Genomic DNA, 21,424 nt, shown 5'->3' with positions numbered 1-21,424 from the left:
GCATCTTTTCTTGTGCTTGTTGGCCATTTGTGTATCTTCTTTAGAAAAATGTCTGTCCTTAAGCCAGCACCACACTGCTTTCATTACTGCAGTTTTGTAGCAAGTTTTGAAATAAAGAAATGAGAGTCCTCCAACTTTGTATGTCTTTTTCAAGACTGTTTTGTCTATTCTAAGTCCCTCAAATTTCCATATTAATTTCAGGATCAGGTTGTTAATTTCTGGAAAGAAGCCAGCTGGCATTTTGATACAGATTGCATCAAATTTGTGGATCAATTGGGGATTATTGTTCATGAGCATGGGGTATGTTTTCCATTTATTTAGGTCTTTAATTTCTTTAAATGATGTTTTGCACTTTTGTTAAGTTTATTCATGAGTATTTTCTTTATGATGCTATCGTAAATGGAATTGTTTTCTTAATTTCACTTTCAGCCTTCTCATTGCTGCTGTATAGAAATACAATTGATTGGCCGAGTGTGTTGGCTCACGCCTGTCATCCCAGCACTTTGGGAGACCAAGGCGGGTGGCTCACCTGAGGTCAGGAGTTCAAGACCAGCCTGGCCAACATAGTGGAACCCCGTCTCTACTAAAAATACAAAAAAATTTAACGGGGCATGGTGGTGTGTGCCTGTAATCCCAGCTACTTAGGAGACTGAGCCAAGAGAATCGTGTGAATCCCAGAGGCAGAGGTTGCAGTGAGCTGAGATCGCACTACTGCACTCCATCCTGGGTGACAGGGGCAGGACTCTGTCTCAAAAAAAAAAATTGATTTTTATACATTGATCCTATATCTTGCAACCTTACTAAAATTGTTTATTAAGTATAATTTGTTTAGCAGAGTCCTCAGGATGATCTGCATATTAGATCATGTCATTGGCAAATAGAAATCGTTTTTTCTTCTTCCTTTCCAATCTGGATGCCTTCGATTCTCTTTTTTTTTTTTTTTTTTTTGAGACACAGTCTCACTCTGTCGCCCAGACTGGAGTGCAGTGGTGTGATCTCAGCTCACTACAGCCTCCGCCTCCTGGGTTCAAGTGATTCTCCTGCCTCAGCCTCCCATGTAGCTGGGATTACAGGCACTCACTACCACACGCAGCTAATTTTTGTATTTTTTTAAAAATTTTTTATTATACTTTAAGTTCTAGGGTACATGTGCCTAACGTGCAGGTTTGTTACATATGTATACTTATGCCGTGTTGGTGTGCTGCACCCATCAACTCGTCAGCACCCATCAATTCATCATTTATATCATGTATAACTCCCCAATGCAATCCCTCCCTCCTCCCCCTCCCCATGATAGGCCCCAGTGTGTGATGTTCCCCTTCCCGAGTCCAAGTGATCTCATTGTTCAGTTCCCACCTATGAGTGAGAACATGCGGTGTTTGGTTTTCTCTTCTTGTGATAGTTTGCTAAGAATGATGGTTTCCAGCTGCATCCATGTCCCTACAAAGGACCCAAACTCATCCAATTTTTGTATTTTTAGTAGAGACGAGATTTTGCCATGTTGGCCAGGCTAGTCTCGAATTCCTGGCCTCGAGTCATGCTGCCCGCCTCGGCCTCACAAAGTGCTGGGATTGCCAGTGTGAGCCACCGTGCCCAACCCTTCGATTTCTTTTTCTTGTTAATTTGCTGCGGCCAGAGTCTCTAGTACAATGTTGAATAGAAGTGCCGGCGAAGTGTCTTTCCCTTGCTCCTTATCTTAGAGGTAAAGAAGCCTCCAGTCTTTCACTAGGGAGTATAAAGTTAGCTGTGACTTTTTCATAGCTGTCCTTTATCAGTGTAAGGAAGTTCCCATTCTATTCCTAGTTTGTTTCTATCATGAGAGGCGTTGGATTGTGCAGTGCTGCTTCTGTGTCTAGTGAGATGACCACATGGTTCCTTTATTCCACGGATGTGGGCTGACACAGGCACTTGTGTGTGTCATATTGGAACCTCAGCCCCATTCCTATATTCCAATCATGTCCTCCTAGTTCGGAAAATCTGGGACCTCCCCTGAAAATGGGGGATTACTGCGTGTTGAGCTAGGAAAAGGAAGCAGGCCGGTTGCCCAGAATGGAAGGCAGGAGCAACATGTCCCCAGCTCCCGAGCCTTTCCTGCAGCCCATGTCCCTCCACTGCCACCAGGCCCCCTTGTCGTATATCTCATCATGGTCCACACTCTGCTGAACTTGTCTCTCGGCCTTGGCACTCCCTCTCTGACACCATGATGTGCTTGCTAGCATCCGGGCACGCCGGAGATGGTCAGGGGATAAATCCCTGGTGCTTGGGACTGGCCTCCCGCCCATCCTACTCAGGCTTGACAAGGGGAGTGGGTCAGGACCACCTGTCGTCTCCCCTCCGTCCACATCGGGGGAGGCCAAACGATAGCTGGCCAGCCCTTCTGGTGGTCTCCTGGGCATTCTTGCCTAAAGCACCTACATGTGAGCTCCCACGGTGCTGGCAGGCATCCTGGGTGCAGGGCATTCAGCAGAGAGACACTGCAGACAGGGCCTCGCCCCCTCCCCCAGGCTCCCCCTCCCTTTTTTTTTTTTTTGAGACAGAGTTTCACTCTTGTTGCCTAGGCTGGAGTGCAATGGCATGTTCTAGGCTCACTGAAACCTCCACCTCCGGGGTTCAAGCGATTCTCCTGCCTCAGCCTCCCGAGTAGCTGGAATTACAAGCATGCGCCACCATGCCTGGCTAATTTTGTATTTTTAGTAGAGACGGGGTTTCTCCATGTTGGTCAGGCTGGTCTTGAACTCTCGACCCCAGGTGATCCACCCGTACCGGCCTCCCAAAGTGCTGGGATTATAGGAGTGAGCCACCACGCCTGGCCCTAGGCTCCCCTTTTAATAAGAGGGAGACCATCACCAACACGTAGGCAACTGTAGGGGAGAGAAAGTACTGCTTGAGTGCAGGAGCAAGGGTGGCAGCCAGTGTCCCCTCTTCAGCGACGTCTTCCTCCAAGCTGCTCTCCCACCCACCGAGCAAGGTGGCTTCTCTGGCTCCCTCCCACTTGCACAGGGGCTTCCCATGAGCAGGGATTTGGGTCTGACACAGGCAGTCTGCCTACCCACCCCACCAGCACCAGATGGTACCAGCATACCCACGCTGGCCTCCATCCTTCCAGGGAAAGCTGGTCTCTCAGTCAACTCAGTGGTTCTGCCACAGAAGCTGCCTGGGGAAGCAGCAGGCTCTGAGAAAGTCCTTGTGGAGTGGAAGAACAGAGGGCCGGACACTGAATTCTGACTGCCACCTTCCGGACCAGGTCATCCTGCTCTGTATCATTGTTCCAAGATTGTAGAATGCCCTTTCCCCTCTCACCTCGGGGTTCCTGAGGACTGTCCAGTCCGCTGAAATGAAATTCGATAGTGCCAGAGAGCAGATTTGTGGTTGCAGGGATGGGCAGAGGGGCACGAGGACACTTTTGGGGAAGATAGAAATGGCCACCATCCTGACAGTGGTGACGGTTCCCAGGTTCATGTATGACATATGAACACCTGCCCTCTGCACACTGAGGATGTGCAGGTTACCACCCAGCGACAAACCTCACCAAAGCTTTTTTTTTTTTTTTTTTTTTTTGAGACGGAGTCTTGCTCTGCCACCCAGGCTGGAGTGCAGTGCCGGATCTCAGCTCACTGCAAGCTCCGCCTCCCGGGTTTACGCCATTCTCTGTCTCAGCCTCCGGAGTAGCTGGGACTACAGGCGCCCGCCACCTCGCCCGGCTAGTTTTTTGTATTTTTAGTAGAGACGGGGTTTCACAGTGTTCGCCAGGATGGTCTCGATCTCCTGACCTCGTGATCCGCCCGTCTCGGCCTCCCAAAGTGCTGGGATTACAGGCTTGAGCCACCGCGCCCGGCCCACCAAAGCTTTAAAACAGGAACTCCATGGCCACATGCACGCATCCTGGGGGGGAAAAGCGTCCCTTCCTTCCTTCTACTTCAGGGGCCCTGCCAGAGAAGGCAGTGCAGCGTGGAGATAGGAATGGAGGCAGTCACCAACTGCCAGTTGTGTGGCCAGGGGCAAGTCACTGCATGGTCCACTGGCTCAGTGACTCAGTTTCCTCGCCTGTGAAATGGCAGTGAAAAGAGTGCAGGCCTCCGAGGGCCGTTGTGACAAGGAAAACAGATGATGTGTCCCCTGGGATCTCACTGGGTGGAGGGGGGAGTTGCTGCCCACAGGCCATTCAGTTGGTCATTAAGAAGTGGAAATTGGCCAGGCGCCGTGGCTCACATGTAATCCCAACACTTTGGGAGGCTGAGGTGGGTGGATCAGGAGGTCAGGAGTTCGAGACCAGCCTGGCCAGCATGGTGAAACCCCGTCTCTACTAAAAATACAAAAAATTGACCGGGCATAGTGGCTCATGCCTGTAATCCCAGTACTTTGGGAGGCCGAGGCGGGCAGATCACCTCAGGTCAGCAGTTCGAGACCAGCCTGACCAACATAGAGAAGCCCCGTCTCTACTAAAAATACAAAATTAGCCGGGCATGGTGGCGCATGCCTGTGATCCCAGCTACTCGGGAGGCTGAGGCAGGAGAATTGCTTGAACCCGAGAGGAGGCAGAGGTTGCAGTGAGCTGAGATCACGCCATTGCACTCCAGCCTGGGCTCGAAACTCCATCTCAAAAAAAAAAATAATAATAATACAAAAAATTAGCCGGGCATGGTGGTGTGCACCTGTAGTCCCAGCTACTCGGGAGGCTGAGGCAGGAGAATTGCTTGAACCCAGCAGGTGGAGGTTGCATGAGCCAAGATCAAGCCACTGCACTCCAGCCTGGGTAACAGAGCAAGACCCTGTCTCAAATAAATAAATTAATTAAATTAAATAAAAATAATGAAAAAGGAAGTTACATGGAGAAGGCCTTACATCTGGGTATGTCACAGTTAATGCCCAGTGACAGAAGAATGTCCAATATTATTCTGAGAATTTCTCTCAGGAAAGGGACCTCCAAGTTTTGAAGAAGTGTGACGTAGTATAATATTAGTTAGGACAGCCTGGACAACATATTGAGACCTTGTCTCTACAAAAATAAAAAATTGCTGAGGCGTAGTAGCTTGCACCTCTAATCCCAGCTACTGGGGAGGCTGAGGCAGGAGGACTGCTTGAACCCAGGAGTTGGAGGCTGCTGTGAGCCGTGATTGCATCACTGCACTCCAGCCTGGGCAATGGAGCCACACTGTGTCTGGATAAAAAAAAAGAAAGAAAGAAAGAAAGAACAGATGGACAGGGAACAAAGTGGAGGCATATATGGGCATTTTGCACAGGAGTTAGGTGAGGCTGAGCAGCCTGGGGCTGGACAAGATGTCCTCCCTTTCAGTGCATTCTGCCTGTCCTCATGGCTGCTTGGAGCATTGGAAATGAGAAACGCTGCAGAGGGAATATTGCTTTGATTGTTGCTAGATGTGAACTGTGCCCTTAGCCAGTCAGGTTAGCCTGAGGTGGGTGGGAGGATGAGTTTAGTTGCTGGGCCATGTGCCTGGAAAGCTGTGAACATGTACCTGAAGGTTGATCTTGATAATGGCTTTCGGAAGTGGTTGGCTTTTCCTGTGCAAGGTGTGGGACACTCCTCTTTCCTGTCGTTTTTTTTTTTTTTTTGAGACAGAGTCTGGTTCTGTCACCCAGGCTAGAGTGCAGTGTCGTGATCTTGGCTCATTGCAGCCTCTGCCTCCTGAGTTCAAGCAATTCCACTTCAGCTTCCCGAGTAGCTGGGATTACAGGCACCTGCCACCACGACTGGCTACTTTTTGTATTTTTAGTAGAGACAGGGTTTCACCATGTTGGCCAGGCTGGTCTCAAACTCCTGACCTCTAGTGATCTGCCTGCCTTGGCCTCCCAAAGTGCTGGGATTACAGACGTGAGCCACCGCACCCGGCCTCCTTTCTGCTTCTGAGCCAGGACTACAGAGGTGTCTGAGAGGCCATCGCTCTCCTGGAAAGGTGGGGGCCAGGTGGATTGATGAGACTTCAGCAGACCCTGGGATTCGGGGAGAGAAGGGGAAGTGAGAGGAAGGAAAGATGCTTGCCTCGTGCAGAAGGCCTTCGCTGAGGTCTGTCCTGGTTCCTCCAGGGTGCGCTCTGAGTCAGTACGGCGCCACCCTCCACCCGAGTCCTTGTTAAAGTGCACTTTCTGACTGAGCCACCAGCGTGGGGCCTGGGATTCTGCACTTCTCACAAGCTCCCACGTGATGTGGAGCCCACTGGCTGTGGGTAGCTAGGGCCTTGGGTAGGGACCGGGAGTACATCCGTGGTAGCCCCAAACCACACTAACATGGATGGAGAAGTGAGCTGTTTTTGTTTTGTTTTGTTTTGTTTTGTTTTGTTTTGAGACGGAGTCTTGCTCTGCTGCCCAGGCTGGAGCGCAGTGGCCAGATCTCAGCTCACTGCAAGCTCCGCCTCCCGGGTTTACGCCATTCTCCTGCCTCAGCCTCCCAATTAGCTGGGACTACAGGTGCCCGCCACCACGCCCGGCTAGATTTTTTTTGGGATTTTTTAGTAGAGACGGGGTTTCACCGTGTTAGCCAGGATGGTCTCGATCTCCTGACCTCGTGATCCGCCCGTCTCGGCCTCCCAAAGTGCTGGGATTACAGGCTTGAGCCACGGCGCCCGGCCTTTGTTTTGTTTTTTAACAAATAAGAGGGTGAGGCCTCACCCCACACCTGTTAAATCAGAACTTCCAGGGGTTGTTGCCTATGTGGGGTCTTTACAGGGCATAACTTGTTCTTCTCTGCCATGTGCAGCTAACTAACCCTCCTTCCCTGTCACCGGCACCCCTACCAGTATACATGTCTCTCATGGACACAAACTAACTGCTCAAAGGCCTTTGAGATGAAGCCGTGCCATGTTTCTCTTTCTTCTGTCCCCAGGCAGAAAGGGCGGACACAGAGTTATGGAGGGGGGTGGTGTGGCTTGCCCAGGCGGCCACAGTTGGGGCATGGGCAGCCATGCTACTTGTCGGGCCTGTCACCTCTTTGTCCCTTTTAGAATTCTTACACATCGGTGGAGACATTTTGCAGCCACCAATGCAGTAATTAATTCAGGCAAAGATCATCACTGGATGCCAAAACCATTAGATGTAAGGTTGTTGGGGACAGAATATTCACAAAGTCTCCAAATATTACTCCAAATTACCTGTGAATCAGGAAAGGAAACTGCGTCTTTACAAGCGAGAGATCTGGCAGCCGCCACCTGGGCCACGTGATCAAACAGCCTCCCCAGCAGTGGGGCAGCCTGACCCAACCAGCCGCCAGGTGCGGGGCTGGGGAGGAGACATACAGCTTCTCCTGCAAGGTGCTCTTTTCAAAATGCTCAGCCTGAATCTCACCGCGGGAATGAATCAAGCAAATCATACTCTGGCACATTCTATAAGGACTGATCTCTTCCAAGAAGTCATTCTCATTAAAGTAAATATACATATATATATATATTTTTTTTTTTCTAGATTAGAGAGGAGACATAATAACTAGAGACCTAACAACCGAATGTAGTGTGTGTGCTTCTTGATTGAATCCTAGATTTTTGTTTGTTTGTTTTGTTTTTGAGATGGAATCTCTCTGTGTCGCCCAGGCTGGAGTGTGATGGGTGATCTCAGCTCACTTCTACCTCTGCTTCCCGGTTCAATTGATTTCCTGCCTCAGCCTCCCAAGTAGCTGGGACTACAGGCTGCACCGCACCACCACGCCCCGCCTTTTTTTTTTTTTTTTTGAGACGGAGTCTTGCTCTGTCGCCCAGGCTGGAGATCTCAGCTCACTGCAAGCTCCGCCTCCGGGTTTACGCCATTCTCCTGCCTCAGCCTCCGGAGTAGCTGGGACTACAGGCGCCCGCCACCTCGCCCGGCTAGTTTTTTGTGTGTTTTTTTAGTAGAGACGGGGTTTCACTGTGTTAGCCAGGATGGTCTCCATATCCTGACCTCGTGATCCGCCCATCTCGGCCTCCCAAAGTGCTGGGATTACAGACTTGAGCCACCGCCCCGCCTTTTTTTTTTTTTTCTTTGAGGCGGAGTCTTGCTCTGTCACCCAGGCTGGAGTGCAGTGGCACAATCTCGGCTCACTGCAACCTCCTCCGCCTCCAGGGTTCAAGTGATTCTTCTGCCTCAGCCTCCTGAGTAGCTGGGACTACAGGCGCAAGCCACCACGCCTGGCTAATTTTTGTATTTTTAGTAGAGACAGAGTTTCACCACATTTGCCAGGCTGGTCTCGAACTCCTGACCTTGTGATCTGCCCGCCTTGGCCTCCCAAAGTGCTGGGATTACAGGCATGAGCCATTGTGCCCAGCCTCAAATCCTAGATTTTTAAAAAAAGCTGTAAGGGTGTTAGTGGGACAGCTGGGGAGATGTGAGGCTGGACCGTTGTATGAGTGCGGAATTCCGTGCCAAGGGTGTTGTGGTTCCACGGAGAATGGGACTGGTGGCATCTTGCTTTCAAATGCTTCTGCAAATGTGTGTGTAGAAACCCGGAGAGCAGGTGTGGGGAATCTGCAGATGTTCCCACATGCTTGTGGGCGGGCAATTTTCAAAATCCCGAGCTAGGGAAACATGAATGGGGACTTTGCTGGGCCACTGAGTGGGTGAATGTAGTGAGCTTGCCGCTCCTCCTTTCTCCTCCGATGCTCTCCCCGTTGGGAGATCCCCCTGATGCCTGACTTGGCCCGGAAGCTACAGTCACAACTGTTTCCAAGGTGTCCTGGATAGTCTAGACGGCAGAGCTGAGAGCCAGCAGGTAGGTCAGAGCTCGGCCCGGGGCAGAGGATAACTTCCTGTCTCTGTCCTTCCCCAGCCTGTTTCCTACTCTACATCTGTAGGTAAGGGGAGTCGGAACGTGGCAGCCACGGGGGCCCCTGGAAATGATGTGGCTTCACCTCCCATCCTGCGCGTTACCAGTGAGAGTGAAAGGGGTCGCAGGCGCCGTGTGACAAGCACTCGGGATTGCGAGTCTCCCAGGCCACAACTGTTTTCTTAGTCTCTCCGGTCTCTCTTCTCGGCTTCCCAGAGATTCCTGATCAGCAAGAGGGCGTCACGCCCCACCCGGCTGTGGGCCTGCCACCGCTGGATGCGGGAGAGTGCCTGGGGCAGGGCCGGGAAACAGAGCTCAGCCTCCGACGGAGGTGGCGGGGCGGGCGGGCAGGAGTCCTGCCAGTCCAGCCACCAGCGTGGCGGCGCAGGGACGAGTGTGGTCCGCCCTGCTCCCGCGGCCGCAGCCACCCCGCCGTTGCGGCGCGCTCTTTGTCTGCGGCTCCGTGCTCAGGGGGCGGGGCGAGCGTGCCTAGGGCCCCGCCCTCTCCACCCTGGGCGCCCCGCTTCGCGCCTCCCCTAAGGCCCGCCAGTCCCTTGCCCTGCGGGAGGTCGTCACCCCACAGCGACTGCCCGTGGGGCCGACTTCGCGTCATGCCTGCCTCGCCTGCCCCGTGTTGCCCCCTCCCCTGTCCCTGTGTCCCCCTCCTCTGCCCGCATGTCCCCCTCATGCGGGGAAAGTGGTGCCAGCACTTTCCCTGGCCTTGCGAATTGCTCTTCATTGGTACTCAGCTGCCGCTCTGATGTCCCTGAAAACCCAAACCAGAGCTCCTCTGCCCCAGCTGCCCCTGCTCCTTCTCTGCAAGAAGCTCCAGAAGGCTGTGTCGATGCAGGTCGAGCTTCCCCACCTGGCCCCCTCCCACCTTTTAGCAAATCCAGAGGTCACACTTTCGCCCTCCTCTCCCGGGCTCCGACCCAGTGCATTGAGCTGCTCCTCAGCTTCCCTCCCGGGACTTCCTAGTCTCTCTCCCCAGCCAGCTCAATGTCAGGGTGCCCCAGGACTCTCCTTGGGCCTCTCCTGTTCTTGTCTACATTCACTCCCCAGGTGAGCTCCTCCATCTCATGCTTTTGCTTTTTAAATTTTTAATTAATTAATTAATTAATTAATTTTATTATTTTTGAGACAGGGTCTCAGTCTGTTGCCCAGGCTGAAGTGCAGTGGCACAATTACGGCTCACTGCAGCCTTGACCTCCCAATGCTCGAGTGATCCTCTGCCCTCAGCACTACTGCCTGCCCCCTACCTCCTCCACCACTTGGGACTACAGGAGCGAGACACCATGCCCAGCTTCATCTCATGATTTTTTTGTTTGAGACGGAGTCTTGCTCTGTTATCTGGGCTGGAGTATAGTGGTGGGATCTCGGCTCACTGCAACCTCCACCTCCCAGGTTCCAGTGGTTCTCCTGCCTCAGCCTCCCAAGTAGTTGGGATTACAGGTGCTTTCTACCACGCCCTGCTAATTTTTGTATTTTTCGTAGAGATAGGGTTTCCCCATGTTGGCCAAGCTGGTCTTGAACTCCTGACCTCAAGTGATCTGTTTGCCTCGGCGCCCCAAAGTGCTGGGATTACAGGCTTGAGCCACCATGCCCGGCTGTCATCTCATGATTTTATATCAAGAAAAATTCCTAGTTTAGGCCAGGTGCGGTGGCTCACGCCTGTCATCCCAGCACTTTGGGAGGCCGAGGCAGGTGGATCACCTGAGGTCGGGAGTTCAAGACCAGCCTGACCAACATGGAGAAACCCCGTCTCTACTAAAAATACAAAATTAGCCAGGCATGGTGGCGCATGCCTATAATCTCAGCTATTCGGGAGGCTGAGGCAGGAGAATTGCTTGAACCTGGGAGGCGGAGGTTGCGATGAGCCGAGATCGCGCCATTGCACTCCAGCCTGGGCAAAAAGAGCGAAACGCCGTCTCAAAAAAAAAAAAAAAAAAAAAAAGAAAAGGAAAAGAAAAGAAAAGAAAAGAAAAGGAAAAAAGAAAAATTCGTAGTTTAATTGAACAGCAGTGGTCACATGCCCCCCAGTTAGCTGACTTGGACTTGGGCCAGACAGAGTTGGAGTGGGGCACTGGAGATGTCCACAGGCCTCGGGAAGTTCAAGTTAGAGATAAAAACTTTCCATTTCCTGCCCCGGGCCTAATCCCTGAGTCCTTCCTTCCTCGATCTTCCTCACTGCTGTGAGGATACCCCTGGTCCTTGTGGTCCTGTGTGGCAATTTTATGTTGTTTTGTGGTAAGATACGCATAACATAACATTTACCACTAGTGACTTTTAGTCTATTCTCAATGTTGTGCAGCCATGGCCACTGTCTAGTTCCAGAACAGGTTCATCACCCCAAAAGGGACCTCATACCCCTCAGCAGTGACTCCCCAGGCCCCCCTTCCTCCAAGTCCTGACAACCATTCATTTGCTTTCTGTCTGTATGGATTTGCCCGTTCTGGACACTTCATGGAAATGGAATCATGCAGTATGGGATCTTGCGACTGGCCTCTTTGCCTTGCTAAACTGTGCTCATGCAGTCGTGTGTGCCCGCCTTTCAATCTTTATATGTCGGGATGGGTGTACCATGTTGTGCTCATCCATTCATCCACTGGCGGACACGGGTTGCCTCCGAGTCTTGGTTACTATGGATACTCTGCTGTGAGCATTTGAGCATAAGTTTTCTTTGCATGCCTGTTTTCAGTTCTTTGGGGATTGCTGCGTCATATACATAAGCTACACCTAACCTTGTGAGGAGCCACAGACTGCTTCCCTGGCTGCACTATTTTTACATTACATGCCCAGCAGCAAGGTGTGAGGCTCCAGAGTCCCCGCATCCTCTCCAATACTCCTTTCACTGATTCCGGCCCCTCGTGGTGTGTGGCGGTATCTCACTGTGGTTTGGGCATGCGTTTCCTCTGTGCGTACTGGCCCGTGCTGACACGTCTTTTCCTGCGCTTATTCGATGTCACCTTCAAGTCCTCCCTGTCCCTTGCCCCCAGCCCAACGGCAGATCCTGGCAGCCTACCTCTAAAACCCAAGCTGACTCTGACCACATCCCACCATCTCTACTGCCACCCCTGGGGTCATGCCACCATCATCTGTGGTCTGGATCACTGCCGTTGCTTGCTGGTCTGGCCCCTACAGTGTGTTCTGCTGGGAGCTCCCTTCGCTACAAGGAAGCATGGCTGGTTTCTTGTCATCATTTAGGTCTCAGCTTAAGTGTCACCGACCCAGAGAGGCTGTCCTGACCACTCTACCCACCCAGGCAGCTTTGTCCCTGTCCCCTCCCACCTTCCAACCAATCCCCTTGGGGAGCGAAACAGGATGGGGGGTGTGTTGTAGATCCAACCACCTCACACCCTCTGCTCCTCATGCAGTCCACCATCTCTCCCTTCAGCTCCTTGGCACTCCTTTCCTATGCGGCACCCTGTCCAGGGCAGGTGGGGCAGGACTCCCCCACTTCCCCCGTCTCCCGTGCTTCCCAGGCCCACCCCACACCATCTCCAGCCTGCCCGGGAGTCACGTGTCCTCGGCCCACAGAATCCCCAGCACATGCCCCACCCGCAGGCCTAGCCCCAGCCCTGGAGTCCCTGGCGCCCCACCTGCCAGGGCCCCTCCCCTGCCTTGCTCATCCCCCAACACCCCTGATTGTTGGAAAGGTCTTCCCATGCCCACCACGACCTCCTCCCACCCATCTGTGGGCGGGAGAGCTTGGTCCCTGCCCCACGTTGCTCCCCTAGCGTCCAGGCCCTCCACCAAGCCCCCGACAGGCCTGGGAACCGCACTGGTGGGTGGGGACACACCAGCGGGGGGCTTGCTCACACCGAGGGGCTGGGGGTGATGGTGGCTTTCCCAGGGCACCCTGCCTTGGGCTGCAGGCCGCTGGGTGGGCACCGGCTCCCTCAGAAGGCAGCCCAACCTGGGATCCTGCCGGCCGGGGCCTGGGGCGGTCAGTGCCCCAGCACCTGTCCTCTTCTGCTCAGATGCTGGGCTGGGAGAGCCGCGGCCACAGCTCGGCCACTCAGAACCCTTTCTTTCTGCAAGCCTTACAGGGACCAGTTGGGGGGTGGGGGGCGTGCAGAGGGGCTGCGCTGTGGGGAGGGCGCGTGGCTCAGTCCTTCTGGCCTGAGGCCTGCCTGGCCTAAGTGGCCTCCAGGACCCATGGCCAGGCCCTTCTCCAGCCTTCCAGAAAGAACCAGCTTCCCAGGGTTCCCTGGGGAAGGCCTGGGGCCACCTCCTCTGGAGGAGTGGGGGCTGTGCTTCATTCCTCCTTCCCCAGGTCCCCTTCCAGACTGGAAGGTCTCCTCCCCGACCTGGAGCCCACAACCTTGTAATTAAATTGTAAACATCCTTGTGATTAAATTTATGTAATATCTATCATTATTATTACTATTTTAGACTAAATTACTTAGAGCACATTGACTGGATCAAAGGCTACGATGAACGTTTTCAAGGATTTTTATAGTTATTGACAAATTCCTTTCCAGAAAATTGACCACTTTACACTCTGGGATAAGATTCAGACTAAGTGTGTCTAGAGAGGGTGATAGGGTCGGCTGGGAGGAGGAACTGGGCTTGCAGGGGACCTGGGGCCATGAGTGCTCTCAGTGTGCAAAGGGGGAACTGGACTGTCCCAAGCAGGGTGTGAGGGCCACTTGGGCCACATTCAGGCAGAGGGACCCCGCTAAGGCTGGAGTCCCCTGTTCAGAGCAGGGACCGTGATGGAAATTAAGGACTTCCATGTCAACTGTGGTTGAGATTGGAGCCACAGTCGTAAGGTCAGCCCTCTTGGGCCCGTCTTAGCAGCAAATCAGGAAGGAAATAGATCTGTATGCCGAAGAGTCGCCATAGGGCACATCAAGCTCCCGGCTGAGCCGTGTTGTGCTCACAGGCTGCTGCCCTCCCTGGGGCAGCGGAGTACCAGGGACTTGTATTTTCATCTTTGTGCTCCTCTGCCTCCTCAGTGTGGCGCTCTGAGCACTTTGATTATTTGAAAGGAAATGCGACAAAATCTATCGCGCTAGCATGGGATGGAGGAGGGGTCTTTGTGAACAGGCTTTGAGGGTTGCTTGGCTGCCAGCTCACTACCCAATCAACAGGGTTGACTGCCACAGGGTGGCCTCACTTAGGGGAAGCATGATGCCCAGCATGTGGTCAGGATGACACAGGAGCGCTGGAGAAGATGAGAGTCACTGGGAACCCGGACGAGGGGGACAAGGGGCATTTGAGTGGGCTTCAGGCACGCGAAGTGTTGCAAGATAAAGTGGGTTTCTTCTGGATGGCTCCAAAGGAGGGAGGTTGCGCCCAATGAAGGAAACATTCAGTAGTGAGAGTTTTGCGATAATGAGCTCAGTCAACAATCCCCACTCTCCACATACTAGAAGCAAAGTGGATATCTTCTGGATTGTTCCAAAGGAGGGAGGTTTGCACTTGATGAAGGAGACTTTTTTGGGGGGGAATGGGGGGTGGATGGAGTCTCACTCCGTTGCCCAGGCTGGAGTGCAGTGGTGCAATCTCAGCTTACTGCAGCCTCCACCTCCTAGGTTCAAGTGATTCTCCTGTGTCAGTCTCTCAAGTAGCTGAGATTACAGGCGTGCACCGCCATGCCTGGCTAATTTTTGTATTTTCAGTTGAGACGGGGTTTCACTCTGTTAGCCAGACTGGTCTCAAACTCCTGACCTCAGGTGATCTGCCTGCCTTGGCCTCCCAAAGTGCTGGGATTACATGCGTGAGCCTCCGCGCCGGGCAATTTTTGTATTTTTAGTAGAGTCTGAGTACATCAGACCCAGGGGCTGGGTCATGCCTGTAATCCCAACACTTTGGGAGGACTAAGCAGATGGCTTGAACCTAAGAGTTAGAGACTAGCCTGGGCAACATGGTGAAACCTTGTTTCTTCTTCTTCTTCTTCTTTTTTTTTTTTTTTTGAGACGGAGTCTCGCTCTGTCGCCCAGGCTGGAGTGCAGTGGCCAGATCTCAGCTCACTGCAAGCTCCGCCTCCCAGGTTTACGCCATTCTCCTGCCTCAACCTCCCGAGTAGCTGGGACTACAGGCACCCGCCACCTCGCCCGGCTAGTTTTTTGTATTTTTTAGTAGAGACGGGGTTTCACCGTGTTAGCCAGGATGGTCTTGATCTCCTGACCTCGTGATCTGCCCGTCTCGGCCTCCCAAAGTGCTGGGATTAGAGGCTTGAGCCACCGCGCCTGGCCCCCATTTCTATTATTGTTTTATAAAGATAGATCAGATAAATTACAGGTTATTAATATATATTCAACAAATTATGGAAATATATAAAATTTTAATTCAGCCAAGAAACATATTAAACTTTGTCTTTAGCAAACTGCCAGGAGTTGGGATGGAAGTAGAACTCAGGGTGAAGCCCTCTTGGGGTTTGTAGTCTAATGAAAGGGTGGTAATTAGACAATCACACATAAAAGGCTGAGCTCCGGCCTGGGTACCTTGAGGCCTCCTGGACTTGCTGTAGCATCTGGAGAAGTATGAGGCATCATCTCACGTTACTTAGTACCTGCACTGGCACCCAGCCTTGATGTGGGCCCTGTTGGCCTGAGCGTTTTTCCTTGAAGAAGGTATTGAAGGCAGATTGAAGCCGACTGTGCCCACCCGTCCCCGACGCCCTTCCTCTGCTTGCCTCTCTGCTGTGTTTTCCACCAAGTACATACTATGAATAAGCATGTGCGCCTCCATTAACCGCACATACAGAATGCCAGAAATGTTTGTTTGACCGCTGGCAGACCTTTGGGCTGTCCCTGGTGTTTGGCCGCTGTGGCCTTCATGCCCCCATCCTCCTGGTCCTCCTGGTGGCAGTTCTGAAGGGCGTCTCCTCCCATCTCATGGCTCCAGGTGCTTGCTGGTGGGTCCCCTTTGCCCTGAGCACCTGTTGATATCCTTTGCCCATGTTCTTCTTGAGTTGTTTGTGTCTGTGTTTTCTTCTTGTTTTGTAGGAATTCTTTGCATATTCTGGAAAACCCATTATGAGGTCCGTGCATTGAAAGGCTCTCCTCTGAGCCCGCCTTTTTACTGCATTTAGGGTGTCTTTTGTCGTCTAGAAGTTTTACATCTCTTCCATTATTGCTTGCCCATTTGAAATATTGAGAATTTCATCTCTATCCCACACCGTAAAGATATTGTTCTCTTGTTTTGCTTTGTCCCTGTAGGTCTTTGATCCAATTGGAATTGCTTGGCCAGGGTTTGGACTAGGTCTTCTGTCTTGGTGGGGCGAGCTCCCAGGGTGCGGAAATGTTTGCAGGTGGGGCAGGAGGGAGAGTCTGGCGGGAAGCAAGCCTGGGGTTGGCCATGTTGAGTGTTTGTGCCTTTTAGAGACTGGAGTGGTCGAGTAGGCAATCCGAAAGTTGGGGCATTACGGGGGTGGCTTTACCAGTGTGCTACCTCAGGATGGTTGGGGGTGGGGGGAGCAGGGCTCTGAGCAGAACTGGAAGAGCTGCTGTCATCAGAAGGGCCACAATGTGGCTCCTTACCATGTGCCTGGCCCTGTACCTCTATGCTTATGGCCCCATATTTTCCCACCTTGTTGGCAGCCCTTAGCCCCTCCCCAGAGAGGAGCTCATTTTTTCCTTGGGGGTCCAGCATGACCTGATGAGGGAGAGAGAGAGAGAGAGAGAGAGAGAGAGAGAGAGAGAGAGAGAGGCTTCAAGAGCCAGTGGCTTCCCCCCAAAGACCTGCCTGGCTGTCACAGGCGATCACTCTGATTGCTGTTGATCTGAGGTGCTGAGGCTGTGCACGCGCCCATCCCCCTCTTGACATCCCAGCCTCCACCAGCCCGCCCAGCAAGCTCTCCTCAGTTTCCATAGCAACACTGCTGCTGGGTAATGATTCCAGGGAGAAAGGCATTCCTGCGTTCTCTGTCATCTCTGTCACCTGAGCATCCCACTGCCTGCTTGCTGTCCTGCCCCGGGAGTTCAGGAAGAAACCCTGAGGACAGCTCCGAGCCCTTCTGCTTGTGTTTTGGCTCTCCTCAAGGGCAGTGGTAAGCTGGTAAATGTTGCCAGACAAAAAGCCCTGATTTGGAGCATTTGCCGATTTCCTCGGTGTAAATGCTGCCACTATAGCCGATTTCAAGCCACCACTTCGATGTCACTGAGCTTGGAGTTGGGGGGCATGCACACACCATCAGAGTATTCCCACCTCCCACGCCAGATGTGAATAACCCCAAGAGCACAGATGACAGAAAAGTGTAGTAAGATAATTAGACAGTGATGTGTTCCGAGGATTTATTGACTTTGTTGTTAATATCATTCAGTTACCTGTACATTCTACAGTTAAAATATCAATAATGGCTCCCAAATTTCCCAGCTTCAGTCGGCTCTAGTCACTGCTGCTGAGAGTGTTGAGGCATTCCGTCATGTCCCTTTGTCTACAGCCTTCCCGAACCCACACTCTGCTGCCGCCTACCCTCTTCCATCCTGCCTTTCTCACTGCAGCCTCTCCACCAAGCACAGCATGCCCTGTCCCGACTGGCATTCTTATGGTCTTCCAACAAATACCTTCTTAGCTGAAAGCTGTTTCCTTTATAGTCTTTGATCCAGAAATTGCACCTCAAGAAATTTTATCCACTTTGACAACCACTGGTTACACAAAGATTTAAGTATGAAAAATGTGCAAAATGCACCCCAAAATGTGTCTTTGCCACATTCTTTATAATAAAAAATCAAAGCCAGCCTTAGTGATGTGATGATGAACATGATGGTCCACTGGTGTGGATGGACCTTTAAGGGGCCTGCAGCTGCAAAACGGCACACATAGAAAACAGACTGGAAGGAAATAGGCCGCATGGCCGGGTGCGGTGGCTCATGCCTGTAATCCCAGCACTTTGGGAGGCTGAGGCAGGAGGAGTACTTGAGGTCAGGAGTTCGAGACCATCCTGGCCAACATAGTGAAACCCCATCTCTACTAAAAATACAAAAATTATCCAGTGTGGTGGTGGGTGCCTGTAATCCTAGCTATTGGGGAGGCTGAGGCAGGAGAATCACCTGAACCCAGGAGATAGGTTGCAGTGAGCCAAGATTGTGCTACTGCACTTCAGCCTGGATGACACAGCAAGACTGTCTAAAAAAAAAAAATAGCTAGGCGTGGTGGCACACACCTGTAGTCCCAGCTACTTGGGAGGCTGAGACAGGATAATTGCTTGAGCCCAGGAGGTGGAGGTTGCAGTGAGCCAAGATCGTGCCACTGCACCTCAGCCTGGGCAACACAGCAAGACTCCATCTCAAAAAAAAAAAAGCCCCAAAAAACCAAAAAATGAACATGTGTTTCTTTTACAATCAGACAAAACTGATTTTGACAATAAGCTCTTTTCAGAATATGAAAAATTTGGGGGAGGAGGGAGACATAGAAAACTTCAATGATTATCTACAAGGACATAGGTCGAAAAAAGGTAACGCAGGAGCCACTGCTGAGGCCATAGGGGTTCCGAGGACAAGCTGGGCTCTCCTGTGATAGCTGTCTTCCCGGAAAGACTCCTACAGCGGTGGTTCTACTGTGTTGCAGGCACTAAGACAAGATTTTGCCGTTGGAATTGATATCTCTGTGAGAAAACCGGGGAGGGAGGTGCTGCCCTGAGAATGCAGGACAGAGAGTTCTTGTAAACTTGCTAATATTCGCACAACTCGGAAAAGCAGAGGACTCTGTGCAGCCGCAGCCACCTGCGTCTACACCCAGGGCCCTTCTGCCCTCTCATCTGGCACAAGCTTCCAGCCTGCTCCATCCCTAGGTGGACTCTGGGTCCTCTCCGTGCTGACTGGGGGCTTCGCTTCCAACTGCAAACCAACCTCCCCGTGTCTTTTCTTGGCCCTGCTCCCTTTGCCTGATGGAGGCCAGGTGCCCCCTGCTCCAGAAGCCTTCTCTGCCTCCCGCCAAGGCATGCATGGCCGGCCATGTGTGCTCCCTTACCTGTCCCCACGCTCACCTGCGGGGCATAGCCATTTGGGCACAATGCTAGTGTGTAGCCTCCCCAGGCCCAGAACAGCCCTTCCACAAGCCACTGGGCCCATGAGGAGACCTTGCACACCTGCCTCGAGAGCTGCCTCCTCCTGGAAATGCTTCCTGCTGACCCTTGCTGGCCCTGTGGCACGTGCCCTGAATTCTGGTGGAGTCTTTTCAGTCCTTCTTGGTCCTTAGTCATTCATCCCTTCTCTACTTGCCTCCCTTCCCCAAGGAGGACTTGAAGGTGGCAGCATACTGTGCCAGGGTGCTGCGGAAGCAGCCTTCGACCTTGTGGGCACTCCTTGCCTCACCAGCTGTGCTGTACATAATGGGCTTCCTTCTGCTCCCCTCCATCGTCCTTCCTTCACCCCCACAGCATCCCGCAGAGCTGCTCAGGTCCCGCTTCCACCTTGGGCCCTGGCCCTCGATGGCCGCCTCCTCCCTGACCCCTCCTTCTGGCCACCGGGCAGCCTGTCCTGGCTCATGACCTTGACTCAGTGCCACCACCTTGCTGAGCTTGCTGACGCGGTTTCCTCATCTGCAATAATGGCATCTCCCTCAAGGTTGTTGGGGGTTAGGATTTTGTGGGGACCCACATCAGGGGTCTTTCCCAGAATGTAGCACATGGCATGTGCCCAAAAAACAGTGGTGGGTTTTTTTTTTTTTTGGAGATGGAGTCTTGCTCTGTCATGCAAGCTGGGGTGCAGTGGTACAATCTCCGCTCACTGCAAGCTCCGCCTCCTGGGTTCACGCCATTCTCCTGCCTCAGCCTCCCGAGTAGCTGGGACTACAGGCGCCCGCCACCTCGCCCGGCTAGTTTTTTGTATTTTTAGTAGAGACGGGGTTTCACAGTGTTCGCCAGGATGGTCTCGATCTCCTGACCTCGTGATCCGCCCGTCTCGGCCTCCCAAAGTGCTGGGATTACAGGCTTGAGCCACCGCGCCCGGCCATTTTTTTGTATTTTTAGCAGAGACGGGGTTTCACCATTTTAGTCAGGATGATCTCAATCTCCTGACCTTGTGATCAGCCTCCCACTACAGTCTCGCTCTGCCGCCCAGGCTGGAGTACAGTGCTTTATAAGGACCACTTTCCTGGCACCTCTTTTAGGCTACTTTGCAGTTCCAGGGGATTTCTTGTATGTCAAAGGCTTTTCTCTTGGGCAAGTCAGTTGCCACTGTGAGGATACAACACCATATCTTTAGGCATCTTCCTACTTGTCCCCCAACCTGACCCTGGCCCTCCCTAGTGAGTAGACATTTGTTGAGAGACTCAGCTCATCTGAAGAGTCAAGGTCATCCTCTTGCTTGATGTTGAATGAGCACAACACAGATGCTCACTGAGTGTTGGCTGTTATGGTCCAGTCAGTGCCAAGGAACTCAATGGGATCTTCTTCATGCTAGCTGTGGCCTTAGTGCTGCCCTAGAAAGAAGCGGGTCCGGATGGGGAGAGGCCAGGAGAGCTCAAGCAGAGTCTGGAGGACGTTGTAGGCTGGTATCACAGCCTCCAGACCCAGTGCACAGACTCTGGGTCCCCCAGCCCTTGGTGTGACTTGGCGATCCCCAGCTGGCCTTCAGTGGGATGAAGGCTGAGCAGTGGGGCTTGCCTGGGAACGGGGGCACCAAAGGTAGCCAGGGCTGCAGACAGAGAGCAGGTTCCTTGCTTGAGTGGATTGGGGTGCTGGTTGTCAGCCCAGGTCCTGCCAGCTAGGGCCTCTGCCTTGACCTCACAGGGGAGGAGTGGGCCCTTGAGGGTTCTTACAGAGGCGTGTCTCTGCCGCAGGTGAACGGGAAGGAGCTCTCCAAGCTGTCTCAGGAGCAAACTCTGCAGGCCCTGCGCTCCTCCAAGGAGCCCCTGGTGATCCAGGTGCTGAGACGCAGCCCCCGCCTCCGGGGGGACAGCTCCTGTCACGACCTGCAGCTGGTGGACAGTGGCACTCAGACCGACATCACCTTCGAGCATATCATGGCGCTGGGCAAGCTGCGTCCGCCCACCCCGCCCATGGTCATCCTGGAGCCGTACGTCCTCTCTGAGCTGTGAGTCGCCCTCAGGAGGGCCCCGGGCCCTGCCTCCAGAGAGGGCAGGCCACCTGGGGCGGCCATCTGCACACCACCCTCTCGGGCAGGAAGCAGGCCCCTCGGCCTCCAGAGCTGACTGTGGTATCCGAGGGCTCCAAAACCTCCAGGCCTCTAGCCTTGGGCCGGGCTCCAGAAGGTGCCCCGTTGTATCTACCCCCAGGGCCGAGGGAGGACCCTCCTGTCCGGGACGACGCTGCCGGAAGTGCCAGGGTTGAGGGCCTCAGCTCCTACTCCTCCATCCTCTCTCCTCTGCTGCCTCACAAGCATCACTCCTTGAATCTTCTTGCATCCCTTGTCTGTCTCATTCCTCTACCTGCTCTGAATTTCCTCCATCTCTTCGGCTTCTTTCTTTGGCCCGACCGGAAGAAGGGCCTTTCATCCAGGCCTGGTGGCTCATGACCGCGTGAGCGCTGCCTCATTCTGCTAATCTTAGCTCGGGCTGTGGGGAGGTAGGCCACAGGGCCATGAGCAGCCGATCTTAGTTTTGGGGCCAGGAAGGCAGCCCCTGGAGGTAGGGTGGGCCTCCCTCTGCTCTGCAGAAGTCCTCCAGGGCCTGGATAACTCCTGGGGGCGTTGCATGAGTGGGGCCAGTACTGGGCGGGTGGGTGGGTACCTAGAGATTGGAGAAGTCGGTCCCTGCCAGCTGGTGTGG

General features: G+C 53.1%; 1 protein-coding gene across 1 annotated transcript in view; it reads left to right on the top strand.

The window, feature by feature from the left end:
• PDZD4 (PDZ domain containing 4) overlaps positions 1 to 21,424 on the top strand; it is a 30,928-nt gene that overhangs the window by 4,064 nt on the left and 5,440 nt on the right. Inside the window, 1 exon segment of the mRNA XM_033176516.1 lies at positions 20,477 to 20,730. Coding sequence (XP_033032407.1) covers positions 20,477 to 20,730 — 254 coding nt within the window.

This window comes from Trachypithecus francoisi, unplaced genomic scaffold (genome assembly GCF_009764315.1).
Source record: "Trachypithecus francoisi isolate TF-2019V2 unplaced genomic scaffold, Tfra_2.0 Contig00133, whole genome shotgun sequence".
NCBI lineage: Eukaryota > Metazoa > Chordata > Mammalia > Primates > Cercopithecidae > Trachypithecus > Trachypithecus francoisi.
This window is presented reverse-complemented; position numbering and strand designations above follow the sequence as displayed.